The 19,174-nt window shown below is 47.0% G+C and overlaps 1 protein-coding gene across 3 annotated transcripts in view; it reads left to right on the top strand.

The window, feature by feature from the left end:
* The first annotated feature begins 5,881 nt into the window (after nucleotides 1-5,881).
* FAM214A (family with sequence similarity 214 member A) overlaps nucleotides 5,882-19,174 on the top strand; it is a 43,749-nt gene continuing 30,456 nt past the window's right edge. Inside the window, exons 1-2 of one of the 3 annotated variants that reach the window (XM_032194601.1) lie at nucleotides 15,714-15,767; nucleotides 16,240-16,660. In XM_032194601.1, coding sequence (XP_032050492.1) covers nucleotides 16,630-16,660 — 31 coding nt within the window. In that variant the 5' untranslated portion in view covers nucleotides 15,714-15,767; nucleotides 16,240-16,629. Of the gene's footprint in view, nucleotides 6,163-15,705; nucleotides 15,768-16,239; nucleotides 16,661-19,174 lie in introns of those variants that run through there. The other 2 variants (XM_032194602.1, XM_032194600.1) reach the window with 2 other exon arrangements.

Genomic DNA, 19,174 nt, shown 5'->3' with positions numbered 1-19,174 from the left:
GGCTTGCTGCTGCTACAGAAACTTCAGTTTTACTATGGAAACCTATAAATTTTCTGATTCATGTTTCCATCAAGTTTAGTCCTGGGTAAACATTGTGGAACGTTAGCATTCATCAGTGAACTTGCACAATCCCCTTGAAAAAATATGTAAGAAAAATACTGTTTCCAGTCTAGAATGAATATTACAGCCAAAGAAAAGATCTTTTATGTAAAACAGAATTTCCCTCTTTCAGAAATTCATGATCTATTCACAAATATATAGTTTACTTTTCAGTGTATTACTGCATGATTCGTGCCGTGCTGATGCAGTGAAGGTTAAGTGCTGCACTCTTTCTGAGGAGCTGTCTGCCTGCACTGACATTTACATAGAACTTAGCCTTTCTGTAAAGCAGGACCTTTACGTGCCTTCATCTTCCCACTTGTGTGTTTCCGTTCCCATCAGTCGCCCCTTCAGAGAGACAGCCACATTCCTTCTGAGCTTGTATCTAACTATGCATCACGGCGCAGTTACTAAAGAAGCATATGAGGTTTACAAAACATCGTTTTAGGAGGTGCTCCAGAGAAGAGATTATACAAGTCACTGTTTCCAAAGGGGATTATGGAAAAGCAGGTTTACTTTCAGCTGGCAAAAAAGACCAAACTGTTGGACCTTGCTCTCTGCGACGGTGGCAGAAGAAGAGATCCCATCCCCAGCAGTGCTGAGCACCTGCCACTGCTGCTGGAAAAGCGGAGAAGGCACGGGGCATCCCCAGGGATCAAGGAACTGGAGGAGCAGCACAGGACAGGGATTGCTTCCAACTGAAGGAATCTGCTGTATGTGAGGAAGCTCTAGCAGCAAAGTGTGGAGTCCAGGAAATGATTTCTGGCAAGGAGAATAAGCTTTCCTTTTGAGAAGAGTGCGGTGATTGCTCCATTGTTCTCATAGTTCCCTCCTAACTTAGCCTTGGCTGTGTCTCCAGTGAGAAAGTCCTGCTGGGAAAATGAAGGAATTTAAGAGCACGGGGGAAAAAATATCAGAAGTCAAGTAAATCATTTCAATAAGTTAATTTAAGAGATCAGAACATGATAATAGCTATATATTTTTGCTTTAAAAGGGCCTAACGGTAGTGAAATTAAGCAGTGGAGGTTTTTGGTAGGAACTATGTGAAAATATAAATCTCTGTATGTCAGCAAACGCCAGGGTCTAACAGCAGAGCACCTAGTGATTTACATTTTTTTGTTTACTTTCTTCAAAATATTTAGCACCAGGCCAGCAATCTGTGTTTCAAAGAAAGACGACAAAAATTCCCTTGTTCCTACGCTGCCATAGAGCCTGATTCTCCAGTCACGGGGCAGGTTTCCTGTGGAACTGACTCCATGGACTCGACTGAAGCATTTATACCAGGGAGAGCAGAAAATCGAGCCCATAGGCTAACATTTTCAAAACATACCTAAAATTAGGTGCCCATTTCCATCATTAAGAATTTCAGTAGAGGTGAGCAGGTTTTTAAGCATGCTATGGATTCTGCCAAACTCAAGGGGATCTGAAGATTAATTTTCCTTTTAAAATCAGGTTGTTCTTATTTAAATGCCCAAATATTGCAGGCCAAGGCTGAACATCCTGGGCTGAAGGTTTTCATTTCCTATCCCTTTGTGTAGCTGTGTCAGTATGTACCCAGTACACAGAGTCTCATCACGTAGTGCTCTGTACTATATGAATATAGTCCATCTTGCCAGACTTTGATACAACAGTCTGGGGATTCAAAATGAACAGATTAGAGGAATTTATTTTCCTCTCTTTGATCCTGAGGTGAGCCAAAATGTACCTGGGAGAGGCCTAAGGGCTGCTCAAAATTATGCTGGTGAGAACAGTAGTGGAGTAACCTGTGCACAGGCACAGAGTAACTTGTGATAAGCACAGAACCAAACCGCCTCCGTGGCTCCCACCAGCAAGATCTTCCTGCCTCTCGGGTCAGGGTGAAAGGATCCCGTGGAGGAGCTCTGGGAGCGCTGCCTTTCTGCCCCTGCAGTACCTCTGCGACATCACAGGCTGTGCTGCCTGGAAACGCTGAGGATGAGAAACGCATTTTAGGCAATTTTTTTTTTTTTTTTGATCTGTTTAGGTTGATGCTACTAAAATACTTAAATCTAGCTGATAAATAAAGATGAATGGAGGCTAAAATGTACGCTCAGAAGTACTGGAGGCTGAAGTCAATGGCTGTAACATGAAGGAAGGCAGACACAGGGAAGACATTTTGCTCAAGCTTGTTATTGTGGTTATAGGCATCTTGAGAAAGAAATATGAGGAAGAATTCTCTTCCGTTCAGCTAGACTCACTTATCTGTATATATTGATTAATTAAAAGCCAACCCCAAAATGATTATAAACCCTAAAACTAAACATTTAGAACATATGACACTTTAATTACATGGGTTTATAATTCAGTAGCAGTTGGCTCTTCTGTTCCTACAGATTAATAAATTCCTACAAGCACATAACTCATTTCTATTTTAGTGCTCTTTCCAAAGCGGTTAGTACTGGTAACGATTAAATTACAGTTGATTCTTTGTAATTTTTTTTAGCGCATTTCAAGTTTGTTTCACTGCAGACTGTAGCCCCTAGTCTATTTCAGATTGTCTAACTTCATCCTTTGGCTCTAATATTCTCCCAAGTGTGGTGATTTTTTATTTTTTTTTACCACAGAGGCAAGTATGTCAAAAGCAGTTGTGCTATGCCACTTAAGAGGCAGTAATTACCTGCAGGAATTGCAGGAATCTTGATCTGCTGCATCAGACATCACTTCTGTGACAATTAATGCCAAAAAGACAATTGGGGTAAAACCAAAAATACACTTTGTTCCTGGTTGCGGGGACAGTTACCAAAAGCGTAGAGTGCTGAAGTTGTGAAAGGAAGCACAGCCATACATTTATCTTGAAGAAACTTTTTTATTATTATTAAAGAAAAGTTAAAAAACAACAACAACAAACTTCCTGTATCAAACGAGGCTTATTCTTACGTTTCTGGGAACAAGACATAGGTGACACCATTGCGTCACGCTGCCCTAAGTGCTGTTTTTAAAAAATCCGATGGCCTTGTTAATGTTCCTACAGAGAATGGGGCTCCCACGGAAACTGACACTTTTCAGCACCAGAGACTATAGATACGTGAGAGCAGCTGTGACTGCACAGGCACTGCAGCATCAGCTCTCACCTGTGTAGACTCCGAAGCTAATCAGCTGTGGGACGTAAACTGATAAGAAACCAAGTTTTGTTTGTGCTAGTGCTCAGAGAAGTAGGTGTTGATTTAGGCTTGGCAGTTAAAGATCTGTTAGTATTTCTAAACTAATCCTGCTTTTGTGTGACGTGAATGCAGCCGTTCCTTTTTCAGATGCTTTGACTTCATGTTTGGCTTCTCAGGTCAGAAACGAGTTTCAGTGCTGTCATTGTTCTCAAATAGTTTTCAAGTATGCGTAAGCGAGTTCGCATGGCTGAATCCCCTTATGCCATATTTTCTCTGCATATTCATGCAGTGCTCATCATTTGGTCGCTGACTGGGAGGAGAGTTATGAGTTCAAACCATTTTTAGTCACTGTATCCAAACTGAATCCACACCTTTGGTGTGTTCATCCTTAACTTGCTTATCGTATTATCCACGAAATATTACATAATTAGATCTTTCTGATCAGTCTTAATTTGCTCTCTTTATTTATCATTACTTATCTTTAGTTATCTTTAGTTATCATTATTCTAGTCTGTGTGATCAAAAGGGAAACAGTCCTTTCTTGTCTGAAGTAAAGCAGGACCAAACATACTCCTTGCTCGCTGGGTCCAGAAATGGTCTGAGTCAAGAGGAGAAGCTGACCCTGAAATCTCATGCACAGCCACGTACACCAGGATCAAACCTGGCTTACTCTTGTCATATCCCTTAGAATGGTCTCCTTTTCCTATGGTAAACAGTTTTCAGGCTGGTACTTGTATTTCCCATTGGCCTGAATTCTGAAGAAACTGGAAACTGCGCACTTACTATTTGGCTAATTAGTTAAGAAAACAATGGGGGAAAAGAGAAAATATTTGAGAAAATATTTTCTCGGAAGTTGGGCCTATCTGTGCTGGGTCAGTTGTTAAAGAAAAATGCCAAATAGAGATTAAGACTTTAAAAATGATTAAAAATTAAAAACTATGTGACGCATAACAGTTAAATAGCTACAGTTGCATTTAATCAGTAGAAAGACAGATTCATTTTTGATTGGAAAACCAACATTAGAACAAGCTACAAGCTAATTTGCAATATTTTACAGCAACAATTAGTGGTGCAAAGGATGTGACTTCTCATTTGGATGACTATCACCGGTAGGAGGATCTGACAGGAGGCTGAATCATGCTCTGTGTAGTCATGCTCATCTTCACATGTGCATACACACACACACACACTAGTTGTTGCTCAGTCAAATTCCTCTTTTTATAATTCTGGATTGCCACATTTGCAATTATATTGCATCCGCCAGAGAGCTGAGGTCTGTAATTGCCAAACACGTCTGCAGGAGTCACACGGCAACAGAAGTGACACTCATGTACTTGAGTGTAGTATCAAAGCACTGCATGTGATACTCCTCCTGGCCTACGTACCGGGGTATGGCTGAGCAGAGAGATGTTTACCGGACAGTTTATTCCCTGAAGCACCTGCCCAGTATAAAGCTGTACATCCGATAAACAAGAGAGGGAAACAGGCATGCTTTACGTAAGGCAAATAGCGTAGAATGGAGTCGTAATGAATTCGTGCGTGCTTTGCAGCATCCGTGGCAGATCTGGTCTGCGAGAGGAAGGTGGCTGCGCTGATCCTAACCACATGCAGGGATCCCGGCACACCTGAGCGGGCGGCGATCCCGGCTGCCTGTGCTAGCAGCAGCGATTTGCCCCTGGGCTCTGCCGGAGCCGGCCAGGGGGAGGTTGGCTCAGCAGAGCAGGTTCCTGACGTGCTTTGCCGTGCCGGCCCACGGGCCTCGCACGAGGGACGGAGCCCGCCCGTCCTTTCTGGAGAAACCCGACTTTCTGCCGGGTTAACGCGTTGCGTAACCGCAGCCCGGCCGGCTTCGGCGCCTCCCTGCCCAGCACGGCATCGCGGTGAAGCGAGCGGGAAGCGGCCACGGAGCGCGGCCGGTGCCGGTGCCGGGGCAGGGCGGAGGACACGGCCCCGGCCCGCCCTCCTTCACGGCTCCTCGGGCAGGGCGGCCCAGCGGGGGGCACTTCACAGCTCCGCGTCTGCGCGCCTATAACGCCGGTGCCCGCAGCGGCCGCACGGCCCTGGAGGGGCACCGGCAGCGGGGGAAGGCGGCGCCCGCGGGGCCGGTGAGCGCGGGGCCGGCGGGGAGGAGCAGGCCGCGGTGAGCCGCGTTGCCATGGCAACCGCGCGCGGCGGCGGCGGGCGGAAGTGAGGGCAGGCGATTGGCTGCCGCGGGGCACGTGGGGCGGGCGGCGGGCTCGGCCCGGCCCGGGGCTCGGCGGGGCCCTGCGGGAGGGCGGTGCCGCCCCCGCGCTCCCCCCCCCCCTCGGCGGGCTGCGGGGCCGGGAGGCGGCCGGGGGGGGCCGGGGGGGGCTGGGATGAGCGCGGCCCGCACCGCGGCGGCGGCGGGGAGGAGGCGGTGGAGGAGGAGGGGGGCGGTCGCCCGCCCGCCCGTCGTCCCGCCCGCCCGTCAGTCAGGCGGCGAGGAGGAGGCGGAGGCAGGGCCGCGGCTGAGGCGGGGGCGGGCGGCGGCGGGGCCGGGGATGGAGGCGCCGCTTGGAGCCCCGCCGCCAGCCGCCGGGCGCTGAGGGGCCGGGAGCGGGGCCGGGGCCTCGCAGCGGCCGGAGGGGGGCAGCGCCCGGCCGGCAGCGCCCGCGGCGCCGTGACTCAGAGGCGCGGCCGGCCGGGAGCGAGCCGGGGCTCGGCGCGGCGGGGCTCGGCCCCGGCAGGTTATAAATAGGGCCGCCCCCCGCCGTGTCACGGCAGGACAGCCCGGCGGGGCGGGGGAGGCTCGGCTCTGCCCGCAGCCATGCCAGCCGGGGGGCCCGGCCGCTAGCCGCGCCGCCTCGGCAGCCCCGGCCGCCCGGCGGTGTCCGCAGCCCCGAAATCTCGCCGGGACAGCGGGCGGATCGGCCGAGCTCGTCCCCGAGCGCCGGAGGAGCGGAGAACATGAAGCCCGAGCGAGGTAAACGAGCCGCCGAGGCGCCGGGGAGGGAGCGGGCACAGCCGCCCGGGTTCAGCTCGGGGAGCGCTGCGGGAGCGCGGCTCTGGGGGTAATCACCGCGCTGCGTCTGTGCCCTGCCGCGGTTTGATGAAGACGAGACAAAACAGCAAACAAGCCCCTTTCTCTCTGGCGGTGGTGCAGTCTGTAGGTCGGGTACAGCCAGCACAGGGCTGCAGTGCTGGGTCAGGAGCCCATCAAAGGCAAATCGGGCATCTGTAGGCGCTGTCAGTACCTGGACACAAACGCCAGGGTCGCTGCACAATGCCCTGAAAATAGCCACAACTTACATCTGGTGCGTTTGTTTTTCATCCAGCAATGTTTTTTTGTGCCGGTTATGAAGGAGGTGCACCAGAACAAGCCTGCTAAAATACTCTTTTCTTTTCTTTCTTTTTTTTTTTTTTTTTTTTTTTTTCTTCATGGTCATTTGGTTGCTGTCCTTGCCTTGCTTACTGGCGTCTGGTTTTGCAGAAAAATAAAGTCGCTTGTCTACGTATGTGTTTATAACACTTCAGCTCTTTTTGCAGTGTAGCAACAGCTGCTGATGCCCCTAGAGTTGAAAATATGTCATGACTTCTATTTTGAACCACACGAGCAGCAATTATTGATTCCTGTTAGAGCAAGAATATTTTAAAAAAGGCAAATCTTATTATTTGGGCATATGGTGTAACTGTGAGCGTTAATTAAAATACATCCTCGCTTAGATATTTGGTGTTCTTAAAGTTTTGATGATTCTATTGTTTACCTGGTTGCTTTCAGTTTTAAAAACACATTAATTTTGTGTTATAATCGCTCTGGTGTTTTGAGAAACACCTCAATATAGTTTAGATATCCATCTGTTAAAGGCTAACACGTACATGACATAGCCATCTTAATTAGGCTCGTTAATGACACGTTTGCTAACAGACACACTGCACAATTGACCACTCTTACGTGGATTTTATGGATGTGTGTGCTGTAACGATTATGTGCTGTGACAATAGCACGTACATAGGACAGGGTTGATTTGTGAATGTTTGCATAAATTAATGTGATTTAAATACTGGGGGAGTGAAATGAGCTTTCCTCTTTGCTGTTCTTGTTCCTTAATTGCTTAAAACTTCACGACTGACTGCATCAAAGCAGGTTGTTTTTAGAATCTCTCTAGGTTTTAATATTAGAAACTGAAGTTTGAAAACTACCTATTGTCGAGGTGGAAGAAAACTTCAACGTCAGATAAAACCCAAGTCAATATTTGCAGCTTTAAAATATTCTGCTGTAGCAATCTAAAACCTCCCTATGACCTTTGTCTATTCTATTCTTTGATCTTTAGGCAGAAAATATTAGAACAATGAGAACACCTTTAGCTGCTGTATAATAAGTGATCAGATGCCTTTTTAAACTAATCTCGTGTGGAGGGAACCAACATTATTAAGTAAGCAAGTTGCTAGTTTTTGCTCCCCCTCCCCCAGAAGCTAGTGGTTAATTAGAGAGTCCTATCCATTATAAAACCTCTATGGCAAGGAGCGTGAAATGTACCAGAAGGAATGTCTTAATTCTTTTAAGATAACTAACAAAAATCTTAAAGTAAATCATTGATCTTGGCAAACACTGGCGAGTACCTCCAGCCATTTTAGTCAATGCCTGCAGCTTAGCTGTGTGCTAATGTCATAGAGTAATACCATGCACAAAGGGGGTTGTGAAAGTGCTGCCTAAATGCCACATGCGGCCCGCAGAGGCACGAATCATGCAAATGTTTACGTGTGCTGCTCTCTGCATAGCAGCTGCACCCCAGGATACGAGCAGTCAAGTGTGCAGTCACCTGCTTCCAGTCGGGGTGAATTAATAGCAGAGGGCAGAGGGGAGGCAGACCACTCAGCTCGCCAGCCTTTGCCTTCCTGCAGGCCCGCAAGCCCTGAGAAGGCTGCAGATCCACACAGCATGGGAAACAGAAACAGACAAGAAAAGACTTGATTTTTTTTTTCATTTGCACAATTATATCAGAATTTGCTCAGATCCGAGGTGTGTGGCCCTTGTAATTAGAATTACACTTAAAACTATACTGAAGATGTAATGCCCAGATGCGTTGGGAGATGCTATTGGTTAGCCTTACTGTACCAGTAAGACTCTGGCTGTTACCAGCAGAGATGGGTGGTGCAGGGGAGGAAAGGGGAAATCTAATTTTGCAACCACACCTCTAACAGGGGGAGAAATGTTGTTGAATGTTTCAGCTTAAGTAGGTGAGAAAAAAAATAAAGAAAAAGGGAAGTTTTTGTTAAGCAAAGAAATCTGGCCCAAAGGTAAACTTACCACCTCTCTTTACAATAAGGAAAGTTTGCACGTTTTTATCTGCAATTTTCAATGTTTGAGAGCAGTGTGGAGGAAGTAGGGTGTGGGGTGCTGTAAGGCAAAGCCATGGAGCAGTTTGGTGAGTCAGGAAGAGAGGTGGCCGCGTTCTTACTTGCGCTTTCAAAGCTGATGTCTTCCTTTGCCGTGCACGTGCAGGGCATGTCCCGTGACCGCCCGTCAGGTGGGGTGTCGGCGTGCAGGGCAGTGGCTGCTCTGGGCACGTCCATGTAACTCCCTCTGCTCCGGGTCTGGGCGATGCAGTAAGCAAGCTGCTGCTGGCTGCTTGGCGCTGCCTTTCCGACGGTGGCACCCTTAAAGGGAAGTGTTGAAGCATCTTAACACACAGCAGATGCGTTGCTTGAGCTGAGGCTTCACCAGCACCAGTGAAAAGAGGGAACTTTCTCTTTCTTCCAGTGCTTTTGGAGTAAGGTTGCGTTCTGTTTCTTGTCTTTCTGCAGTAAGAACGTATCAGCTTACCTCGCTGTGATTCCTGATACCATCACAATTTAGCTCTGCAGTACAGCTGCCTGGTCAGCTGCCTCGTGTCGCGTGTTTGGACCTCTGTTCCCTTTCTCAAGTACAAAGCTTTGCTGTTGCTTCTATTGAACTCGACTCTGATGACTTCAGATCGCTTCCCCAGCTTATTGAGTTTGGAAGACAGAGCTAGAATTCACAGCAGAGTGCTCGCAGACTCTTCCCGTTGAGCTTTGTTCATAAACTGTATAAACACGCTGTTTCACCACCGGAGTTAATGAAAACATTGCACAATGTCAGGGCGATAGCATACTGCCAAACTCGGAGGGCTTGTTTTGTACCCTCAGAGTACACTTGGTGCACAACTGGAAAAAATCTTGTGGTTTAGATGAATCGACAGCGTAGTGATATTTTTACTGTGGGAATGTTACACGACATCAGAAGTCTTACGATGGTCTAAATGGCTCCGAGTTGCTGCTCCTTCCTTCCCCCCCGCCCCCGGCCCTGCATGAAGGATCAGTTAGAGGAGGAGGACAGGCTTGTTTGTCTTTGAATTCATTATGGCAGGTTTTTATCACCTTATTCTAGTCTTTTCTTACTTTTTATTACCTTGCTTTATTTCTTCTTCTGATACACTTTGTCTGTGTAGAGACTGTTCCGTTCTCACTTACAAATCAAGCAAAAAGCAGTTGTTTTACATTCCGAAGCATCAGTCCCCTCCTTGAGACTGTCCTAACTTAAGGAAATGGCTTTCTGCCTACAAGAGAGGAACAATCAGTCAGAAGACTGCCTCTTCTCCTCTCCTTCCTTCTTTGCAAGTCAAACTCAGATACATGCCTCTGGGTCTGCTTGCAGTAACTGGGTTAAGAGACTTTCTTGCACCTTGTTGGGTGCTTTGGTATGGAAAGCTAACTCTTTGGTTAAGCACCTTGCTGGTTACTGCCTCATTTTGGGAACACACCCGAAGGAGCTCTGGGTGTATCTGCAAGGAAAGCTGGAGGGGAAACTGGTGAAGCTGAAAAGTTGATTTGAATGCTCTTCTTCAAATTCTAATGAGGAAGAATGGGGCGGGCGTGTGTTCTTGAAGGAAGTGAGTGAGGGGTTGTGGAGTTAGTTTAAGTTAGGAGGTCAGGTAAGGTCCTTGGTTTAAAAGAAAAAGCAAAAAACTTAGTTTTATAGCCCGTATTAGCTCTTCCATGGAAAAATCTGTGGAAAACTTGTTTGCAAATATGTGTTGCAGACTGTGTGGGTCCAGAAGTGAAAATACCTCTTGAAAAGGGATGAGTGGTATTCCAGTGCTCCGTTTTGCGCTGCGATACAGACACTTTAATTTTATAAAATCTTCTCGGCGAAACGTCGCAAAGCACTTAACTTTTTTTGGTGGTAGAAGGATGCAGACAGTAAACAAAGTAATAAACTGGCAATGAGGTACTTCCTGCTCAGCCGAGCTGTCACCCCAAAGGTGTTTCAGCAATGCTCCTGGCAGGGCTGCCACAGGTAAGTGCAGGTTGTGCGATAATGAGCGGGAGGTGACGCCGCTTCCTGGCCCAGGAGGAAGCGTTTCTGGCAGAAATACCCTAATACCCTGCTGTGCTCCAGCACGTCTCGGCCACGGAAAGATGCGTGAAGAGAGGGGGGCGAGCAGCCAAGGGCAGGAAAGGGTGGGTATGTGCCTGCTTTTCCTACCTAGATTACTTTCAAATAAAAACAGCTTATTCTTTAAAAGAGACTAAAACTGTTTAGGATTAAACAAATAAACCGTGCTGGCAGGTGGTCAGGATATTACACTCAGATTCCCTTTGTACGGCATGAAGCCATCCACCTCATCTTTGGGGGGAGCAGATTTGTCCTGAGAGCACGTAATGTGCAGGCACAGTGAAAGAGGATAAGTGAACAGGAATGTAAGCTTTTTCTTTTTTTCCCTTTTAGTTGAGTCTAGATTTCTTCCAATATTATTCTGTCCTTGCCTGCAGGAAATAGGAATATATGCTCTTAAATTTCCACTTGGAAAAAAAAAAAAAATGTAAGGGAATTCTTAGCTTTCAGGTGTTCATCTTTCTTCTTCCAAAAATAAATCTAGTGGTACTCATTTGCAGAATCAGAAAACCTTAAGTTTTGATTTGAAATACCTGTTTATGTTAAGGTTTTTCTCCCTGCTCTGCAATGTGTGCCTAGATAGCAATAGTGAGGCAGGTCCTCGCTGTAGGACCAGCTCTTGTGCTGCAAGAGAGCTGTTACCGGTGTTCAGTAGTGGTTGTTCTTTGTCTGTCCCTCAGGGAAAACAAACCAGACTAGAAAAAGCTATTTTGGTGGTGGTGGTTGGCTGGTGTTGTCCCTACTCGCCACTTTCGGAGGGGCTCCTGTTGACGAAACTGACACTGAGAAGCATTTACGGGGGTATTTTGGGTCTTGTGGCTGTGCCAAGGCTTGGGCTATATAACTGACCTTTCTGACTGTATTCTTCACTTGCTGAAGTGAGAAACTTTGGCTTGCCAGATGAGATGATTGGGCTGAAACATATTAGATGGGATTCTAGTTAAGGGCAGTGTTGAAACTATTATTGGATCCGAGGTCTGCCAGCTTCTAAATGTTTTTAAAAATAAGCTAACATTTATAAATACAAATTCTCATGAGAGATGTGAGCTTGTTGCCAAATGAAATTCTGCTTATTAAAATTAGAAATTTTCTGTGAAAACATTAACTGCAGGGAACAAACCGGCTATGTAACATCTGTTGAAAGAACTTGCTCTACTTCACTCTTTACAGAACGTTTTTTTGTTGTTGTTGTTTTGACAAACTTCTAATAGCAACTGTTAAATGGTGGCGGAATAGCCATAGGGTTTGTTCTATCAGCAACAGGTTTAAGATACCAGTCCAGCAATTACCAGCTGTTCTTCTGGTCAATAAGGTCTTGTAGTTTATCTGTAATGACAGCTTTAATAAATTCTCCATCCTGATGTGATACTTACAAGCTGGCTTTTAGATTTTAAAGGTGTTTCGCTTCATTGTCTTTGAAGGTGGTGCTCAATTGTTCAGTCTTTGCAGGTCATTTGTATTTAATGTTTAGGCAGAAGCTTGTTCTTAAGCTTCAAATGCATTAGGCGTGCGTGTACAATTGCACAGTCACCTTTGTACCACTGAGCACAAAACTTCGTGTATTAATAGGCAATTCAGCATGTCTATATGCCTAGGTGAATGCAAATACAGTTGGACTTTGGAAGACTTGGTGTTCATTCCATAGTCCTTTTTCTGCTCGTCCTGTTCAGGGTGGGATGGATGTGGCTGTTTGTGCTCAGCCTGGGCCGCGTACAGCTGATCTGTAAGTGTAACTCTGCCAAGATCAGAAGAGCAATTTGTAATTGTTTTTAAAGGCTGTTCATAAGCATATAATTAAGTTGTACGGTAGCCTTGATAATTCTCAAGCTGTTTTTTTTAACATTGCAGTGTTACGGTGATCAAATCAAGTGCTTTTTACTTAGCTCACTTGTATTCAGATGTCAGGCCCACGTAACAAAGAAGAACTAGTTCTTTTCACTGATGGTTGGTACTTCACCTTTTAATGTCAGCTTTTGGACCAAAATTGCTTAGAGTTGGTATCTGGAATGGGATTTACTAGGTTTTGTTGACTCAAAAGATGTGATGGGATAGCACGTTGTCAGGGATGACTTGCAGGGGGGAGCTGTGGAGGCAAATGAGCACGCAAGGAATGAAGCACTCCACATACATGCGCTAATAATGAAACTTCCGTGTCCCTTCTGAATGCGAGATTCATTATTATAAACAGACGTGAACAAAGTAGTCATACTGAGAAGTCTTCGGGGCATCTTTGTTTCTCTTAAGAGCAATAAGGGGAGTTCTTCAGCTTCCCCCAGTTTATTTTGACTTGACCATTTTTCATTTTGCTGGGACATCCACGCTCTCCATCCAGGCAGGTAGTACCCAGTCGCCTCTTTGTGATGGATGCACTCCTCTAAAAGACTTCCCAAACCTCTTAAGTGTGACTTTGTTCCTTGCAGGGTGGGATGGCTGTAAGTGCACAGTCACAGGTTTCTTTCTGAGGTATAATAAAAATGTATTCTGAAGTAAAGAGAACTTTCCGAAAGAAGGCCTCTCTGGAGGCGTGTGCCATGTCCTCAGTTTTACATTGCGCATCCTGTGAAGTTGGTGACTTCCGTTGGGATTTCTGGGAACCAGGCTGGTAAGTAGGTCCTTTGTAGGTTGTGAAATTCCTCAGTGAGACGCAGGTGACTGCTTGTACTAGTTTAACCTATTGCAGGTGCCGTGCGTGCAGGGATTCCTTTTGCCCACTGATGAGGCCTCAAGATTTCTAGGGCATGTTTCACAGTTCCCTATGCTGCAATAAATTAAGCTCCTTTCTCAGGGTGCTGTGCAAGTATCATCTTGTCATCAGGTACAGTGGGGGGACGGAAAGGGAGAAAGAGGACTTTGGTGAAGAATTGAAGCTGGTGAGTGTTAGCTAATACCCACAGCGTGGTCAGTACCACTGGGGGAGGTGGTGGTGTGGCGGTGTGGGGACTTCTTCTGAGGGTCAGGGGAGAGAGGAGGAGAGGTGCAAGAAGAGCTGCCGTGGTCAGCGTGCTCTGCTTCAGAGTATGGAAGCCCTTCTCCCCAACCAGGCATTGCTCTTGGTTTCCTGCCATGGCACTAGCCCAAGTGCAACCATGATTAAAATTCGCACTTCCAAGCAGGCCAGCAAGTTTGGTAGAAAGCTTTGTCTGCAGATTTGGAAGGGCTGAGGGTGGTTAAGAAAAACACTTGAGTAAATGTTTGTGGTGACTAGTCACTGAGGACATAACTTCTGTGTGAGCATAGTGATTTTTTGATACGTTGGGCTGATGCCTCCTGTTTGTTTGCCCTTGTTAATCATGGCTTTTAGTTCAGCTTTTAACTCTTATCAAGTAGCTTGACTTGGGGGAAGGAGAGAAGAGAACCGATGGATCAGGAGGAGAAGAGCTTTCATAAATATTCCAGTGACGTGGAGTAAAGGAGGGGGAGTTTCTTACTGACTAGGGCAAAGTTGCCAGAACCAGCACGAACTGGGAGTGCATGGTCAGGTCAAAGGGATCAGTATCGACTCTTATACCGCTCAAAAGTAAGTCTTTCTTTTCTGTAAAAATTTTTAAACAAGACTCTTTATGCGAATTTGCTATGCCAAGCTTCCCACTTCAGATGCCTTTTAATGAAGTGTGGCTTTGTTTTGCTGTGCTTTGAGGGGGAACTCAGCTTGGGCCTTGTGAATGGTAGGCCATTCAGATGGGCAGACACTTTGTTAGCCATGAAGAGGCTGTGAGAAACAAAGTATCTGGAGAACTGGGAGTGGGGAAAAGGGCTGGATGCTGACAGCTACCAAAACTGCACCACTAGCAGTGCTCCTGGTCAGGTGTTCAGGCCGGTGGCTGCTTACACCACACCAATGCAAGGAAGGGATGGGAGTCCCGTTTTAGTCATGTTCATGCTGGTAAAAAGTGAATGAGTAAAAACAAGCAGCCAGTTTATGAAGCGGAAACAGGAGGAATGGTTGATAACACTAGAAAAGCTCTGCAGTGGAGAGCCATTTTTAAAAGAGGATGCAAAGGGTAAGTCCATCTTTGTGTGAGGGGCTGGAAGGCTGGGGAATGTGAAGGGAAAAAAAGTTGAATGCATTCAGAGTAAAACTGCCAGAATACACACCTGCCTCATCTTACATCGAGTGAAGCTCATTAAAATTGGCTGTTCTTGTACTGCCTTTGGTCACTTCCTACACAGTCACACTGGCTTTACAAGAGTTTCTGTGAGAAAAGATTTTGGATCAATTAGAAAAGGTTAAGTGGCAATGCTTGAAAGGCATCTTATGTTCTTGCCTCCCATCCCAGAATACATAATGGCCTTCAGATTTCTGATTTGGGTGTGTTTTTTATAAACTAGCTCTATTCATCCTCAGTTAAGCTTCCAGTATGAAATGTTGAGCAGCTTCATGCCACGCATTGATACTTCTTCCTTTTAAAATCCCGGTGAAACTGCTAGCACCTTCACTGAGCGGCAGCTCGGGGGCTTTCAGCAGCCGCTGGCGGTGCGGAGGTCGCTGTGTGCTGGGAGGGGCTGCCCGCGGTGCCCCTGCTGCGCCACGACAGCCCCGCGGCCTTGGGCTTCTGCAGCCTCCTGCTCCCTGGCTGCTGCTTCAGAAGATTCTTCTCGTGTTCGGCGGATGAACAATGTCACCCCCAACGATCCTTTAAAACAAAGGGCACGCCGTCAGAAGCGTATTTTGGTTTTAGCTCGTGCTGTCTGCAGCCGGGCTGCGTACACGCGCCGTGCCCTGAAGCCCCCTGTGCTGCCGGGGGTCAGGCCTGCGCCTCGCTCCTCCGGGGCGCGGCCCTCGGCAGGCCGAGGCTGGGCGCCTGGCCCCACGCGGGGCCGCTGCCGGTGAGCGCCTCGGGACGGAGCTGCCGCGGAGCGGAGCGGCGCTGGGCTGGGGGTGGCTGCTCCGGGGCCGGCCGCTGCCCAGCCCTGCCCTGGGGTCACGGCCCCGCCGAGGCCCCGCCGTGCCTGAGGCGGCCGGGCCGCGCGCCGCGTCCCCCGAGCGTTACAGGGACGGGGGCGGGGCCGGGCGGCGGCGCGGCCAATGGGCGCGGGGCGCTGTTGCTATGCGCGCCCCTACTCTGCCTGCCGGCCGCGCGCCCCGCTGCGCGCCCCCGCGGCGGGCACGGGCTCGGGCGCTGCCGCTGCCGGGATGGTGCGCGGCGGGGACAAAGGGACGCGCGGCGCAGGTGGGTGCGGGGGCGGCCGGGCGGGGGGGGCCGGGCCGGGCGCTGGGCGCTGTGTGCGGGCAGGGGCTGGCCCTGTGCTCGTCGAACGCCTGCTGCCTGGCACCTGTGCGGCCGGTCACCAAGGGTTAGCAGGGGGGGAGACGAACCGAGACTGCTGAGCCCGTACATTCCGGCTGTGAGGGAGCTGTGAAGGCCCAGCGGCGTGGCTTGCTCGTTACCGGCCGGGTTGTGCTGCGGGAGACAGCTCTGCTCTAAAACCATCGGCACAACCTCCTCACACGTTCCCAATTCAGTACTGGGCTCTGGCATCCATTTTAAAGCGAGCAGTCTCTTGCACAGCTTGGGAGTTGTAATGTTCTCGTTTATCCCTCTAAATAAAGTTTAAAACAGTTCTGTGGGCCTGGCCGTTCTCCCAGAGCTTTTTCAATGAGCAGTATGCGTTGTCTCTTTTGTAACTTCTTTACTTTTGCAGGTTACTGTTTAACCACTTAAGGGCAGACCTTGTAGGTGAAGGTTAATAGCATTGGAAAAATTACCTGAGGAGCTTCATGCTGCTTCATCATCAATTTCACCTCTGTTCTTTCTGAGACCCTTGCGTTTCTGATGAAGAAGTGTACTCTCTGCCTTTGATCTGCTAGCCTTACTTCTTTTCCTCCACTCCATGCACTAAATGTGGACTGCAAATACTGAAAGAAACCTCCTGAAGCTGAACGTAGCCTCGCTAGCTAGGAGGAGGATTTTGGGTGGTCAAACATGTTCTGACAAAGTTCCACAAGATATATTACCCACCGCTTAGATGGCGATGAACAGGTTGTAACATCAAAGAGTTTTGAGAGATGAAGTAAGAAAGCTTAAAGAGAAGATGAATGCAGAAAGAAACTACAGTTCTACAGGTCAGATTTTACATGGGGTTTTTGTTTTGTCTTTATTTTGGATAAAATAATGGGATTCGTAATCTACATTCCTCACCTGAGGATACTTCCTAACAAGACCTATGCTTTTTTTCTGTTTTTTTTTTTTTTTTTTTTTTTTTTTTTTTTTTTAAAGTAACTGGATAGCTAGTTCTGTTCTAGCAGCAGTGCTGCAAAAGTTTCAGCTTGTAGGTGTGATTTCTATCTGACGTGGTGGTTGTAATAAAGTTCCAAGAGTATCAGCTCCTGCTTAACCCGCATACTACGTATCTACTGTTTCATGTGTTATCCATTAAAATAAAATTCTTGAATTTTTGAGTGTTTCTATCTCTCTCCTTGTGAATATTCTCTTAAAACTTTGTTATTAACAGTGCATTTGCGCTTTTTGGTTTGTTTCTCACTTTCTTGTTTTTCAGGTATTCTGGAAAAAAAAAAAAAGGCAGCCCAACAGCATTAGTAAGTGCCTCACATGCTTACATGTGGACAGAAAATGTGCTTAATAGTTCTTCCTCAGTGTGGCTGTATTTATCTTGGGCTTAGATGTGCCATCAGTGTTTGGATAGCTTCTTGGAGTTGAACCAAATCTCTGGAGTGAGATGGGGTTTGATAGTCAGAAAGCTGCCCTGGGTGTAATTCACAAAGCCTGCACTTGGGAAGTTGAGTATCTCTTAATAGATACTTTTCCTGAACTTGGCCAAAGAGAAGCCTTTTTAGATGGTCTAGCCTGTTTATTTGCATCTTCTTCTTTGGCACCAGAAGTAATGAAATTTTGTTTTCTTGTGATACACTATCACATGGTGCCCTAAGCCATTGCTATTGTATTAGATCTGTAGTACGCACATGTACGTTCATCTGCCAAATCTCTCATCTCAGTAGAATCTGAGAGGGCATCTTAGCCCCTGCTGTCTCTGCACCAGTTCTTGCTGCGCTGAGATTGCAAGTGCAGGTATCAGGTTGTTGGTGTGCCCGCCGTCTGAGCGAACAACTAGACTGGAAAATATTCCCTTCTTATTTGGATTGTGATTTAGCCTTCTGATACTCTGCAAAGCTCTCTCTCCATTCCCACATAAGTACTTTACAACTTGTTTTCCTTCACTTTATAAGTTTGGGGGTCTGAGCTTTGCTGTCTGTACCTGTACCTTGTACCTGTAAACAGCACGCTTTGGTGTGTGTGGCGCAGTACTTTCTCGTTAAATGACTGAAACAAGGACTTCCTGCTGAAGGCCTGGTATGTGTTCCTAGCAGGACTAATTTCTTTTTACTGTTAAGTAGCTTTAGGAACAGTAAAAGAAAAACAGTTGTATGTTGTTCCTTTTTTGTCAGTGTGTAGCCTCCAATTTTCTTTTGAGAGCGCGATGAGTGAAGAGCAACAGGTCTGGCCAGCTGCCCTAGGATTAGATTCAGGAGTTGGTACTTCGTTTTAGGTCACACAGATTTGAATGAAGATAGTGAGGTCAAGGGAGAAGATTTCAACTACAGACTTCAAGCTTGCAAATAGGAGAGCTGAGTTTTTGCTTTCTTAGCATATGCAGCTGGTAGATGAATATAGATGAATATCCAGATTTAATTAGAGGACACAAGGTAGCATTTCTTTGGTAGTAACACATAGCTGAGTCCACACTTGGTATTCTGACGTAAAACTACAAAGCTAGTTCCTTCTGCGGTGTGGAGGAGATGAGGTATAGAAGACGGAGGGATGCTGTGGAACTGGGGGATGTAATGTAGTGGGGTGTGCTGAAACGGGAGGGATGCAGCCACATCTACCCTCCAACAGAATTCTTTCCAGGCCGACATCTCTACCAATAAAGCTGCTGCTTCCAGGAGGGTGTCTGCACAAGCGTACGCCTTTCCCTTGGTGAGAAAGGAGAATATTGACCAGCAAGCTAAGGCTAGTAATAGTGATCATCCTGCCTGGGAGAAAACTGAGCCCTCAGATGAATTAAACTCACGTTAATTAGGAGTTTACAAAAGGGCTGCAGGTGGGGCAATAGGTTCTGCAAGCTTAAATAGCAGGCACCAGAGATAACAAGTGCAGCTGTTGTTAAATAGTTAATAACAGATGACTGAACTTCTGATGCAAATGATCAGACAGAACAGGAGAAGTTCTCTGCATCCTGACCTAGCGACTCCTCACTGTTCCCATGGTAACTAACACATTTTTCCATTTTTAGCAAAGTTTATGGAACTGAAGATGACTTGTTGGTTTTATGACATTAAAATAAATTTTAAACGGCAAAGCAGACCAGCTGGAGGAGGAAACATAAACTAAGAGAACGTGGATATGAATTCCTAGAGACCTTGTGTATTTTGCTTTCTATAAGATCGTTCTGAAACATGTCTAATGTACAGCATACTTTAAAATGCCTGGCGGTGAAAGTATTATTATCACCTTCTGTATTGAAACTCTGAGCAGATCCATCTGAATCCTTTTCATTTAACTCCGTATGAAAATGACCTATTGCTGTAAGAAGGGCATTGCGAGGGGAAAAGGGAGGA

This window comes from Aythya fuligula, chromosome 11 (genome assembly GCF_009819795.1).
Source record: "Aythya fuligula isolate bAytFul2 chromosome 11, bAytFul2.pri, whole genome shotgun sequence".
Classification (NCBI taxonomy): Eukaryota; Metazoa; Chordata; class Aves; order Anseriformes; family Anatidae; genus Aythya; species Aythya fuligula.
The sequence above is the reverse complement of the archived record's forward strand: the minus strand, read 5'-3'. Positions and strand labels throughout refer to the sequence as shown.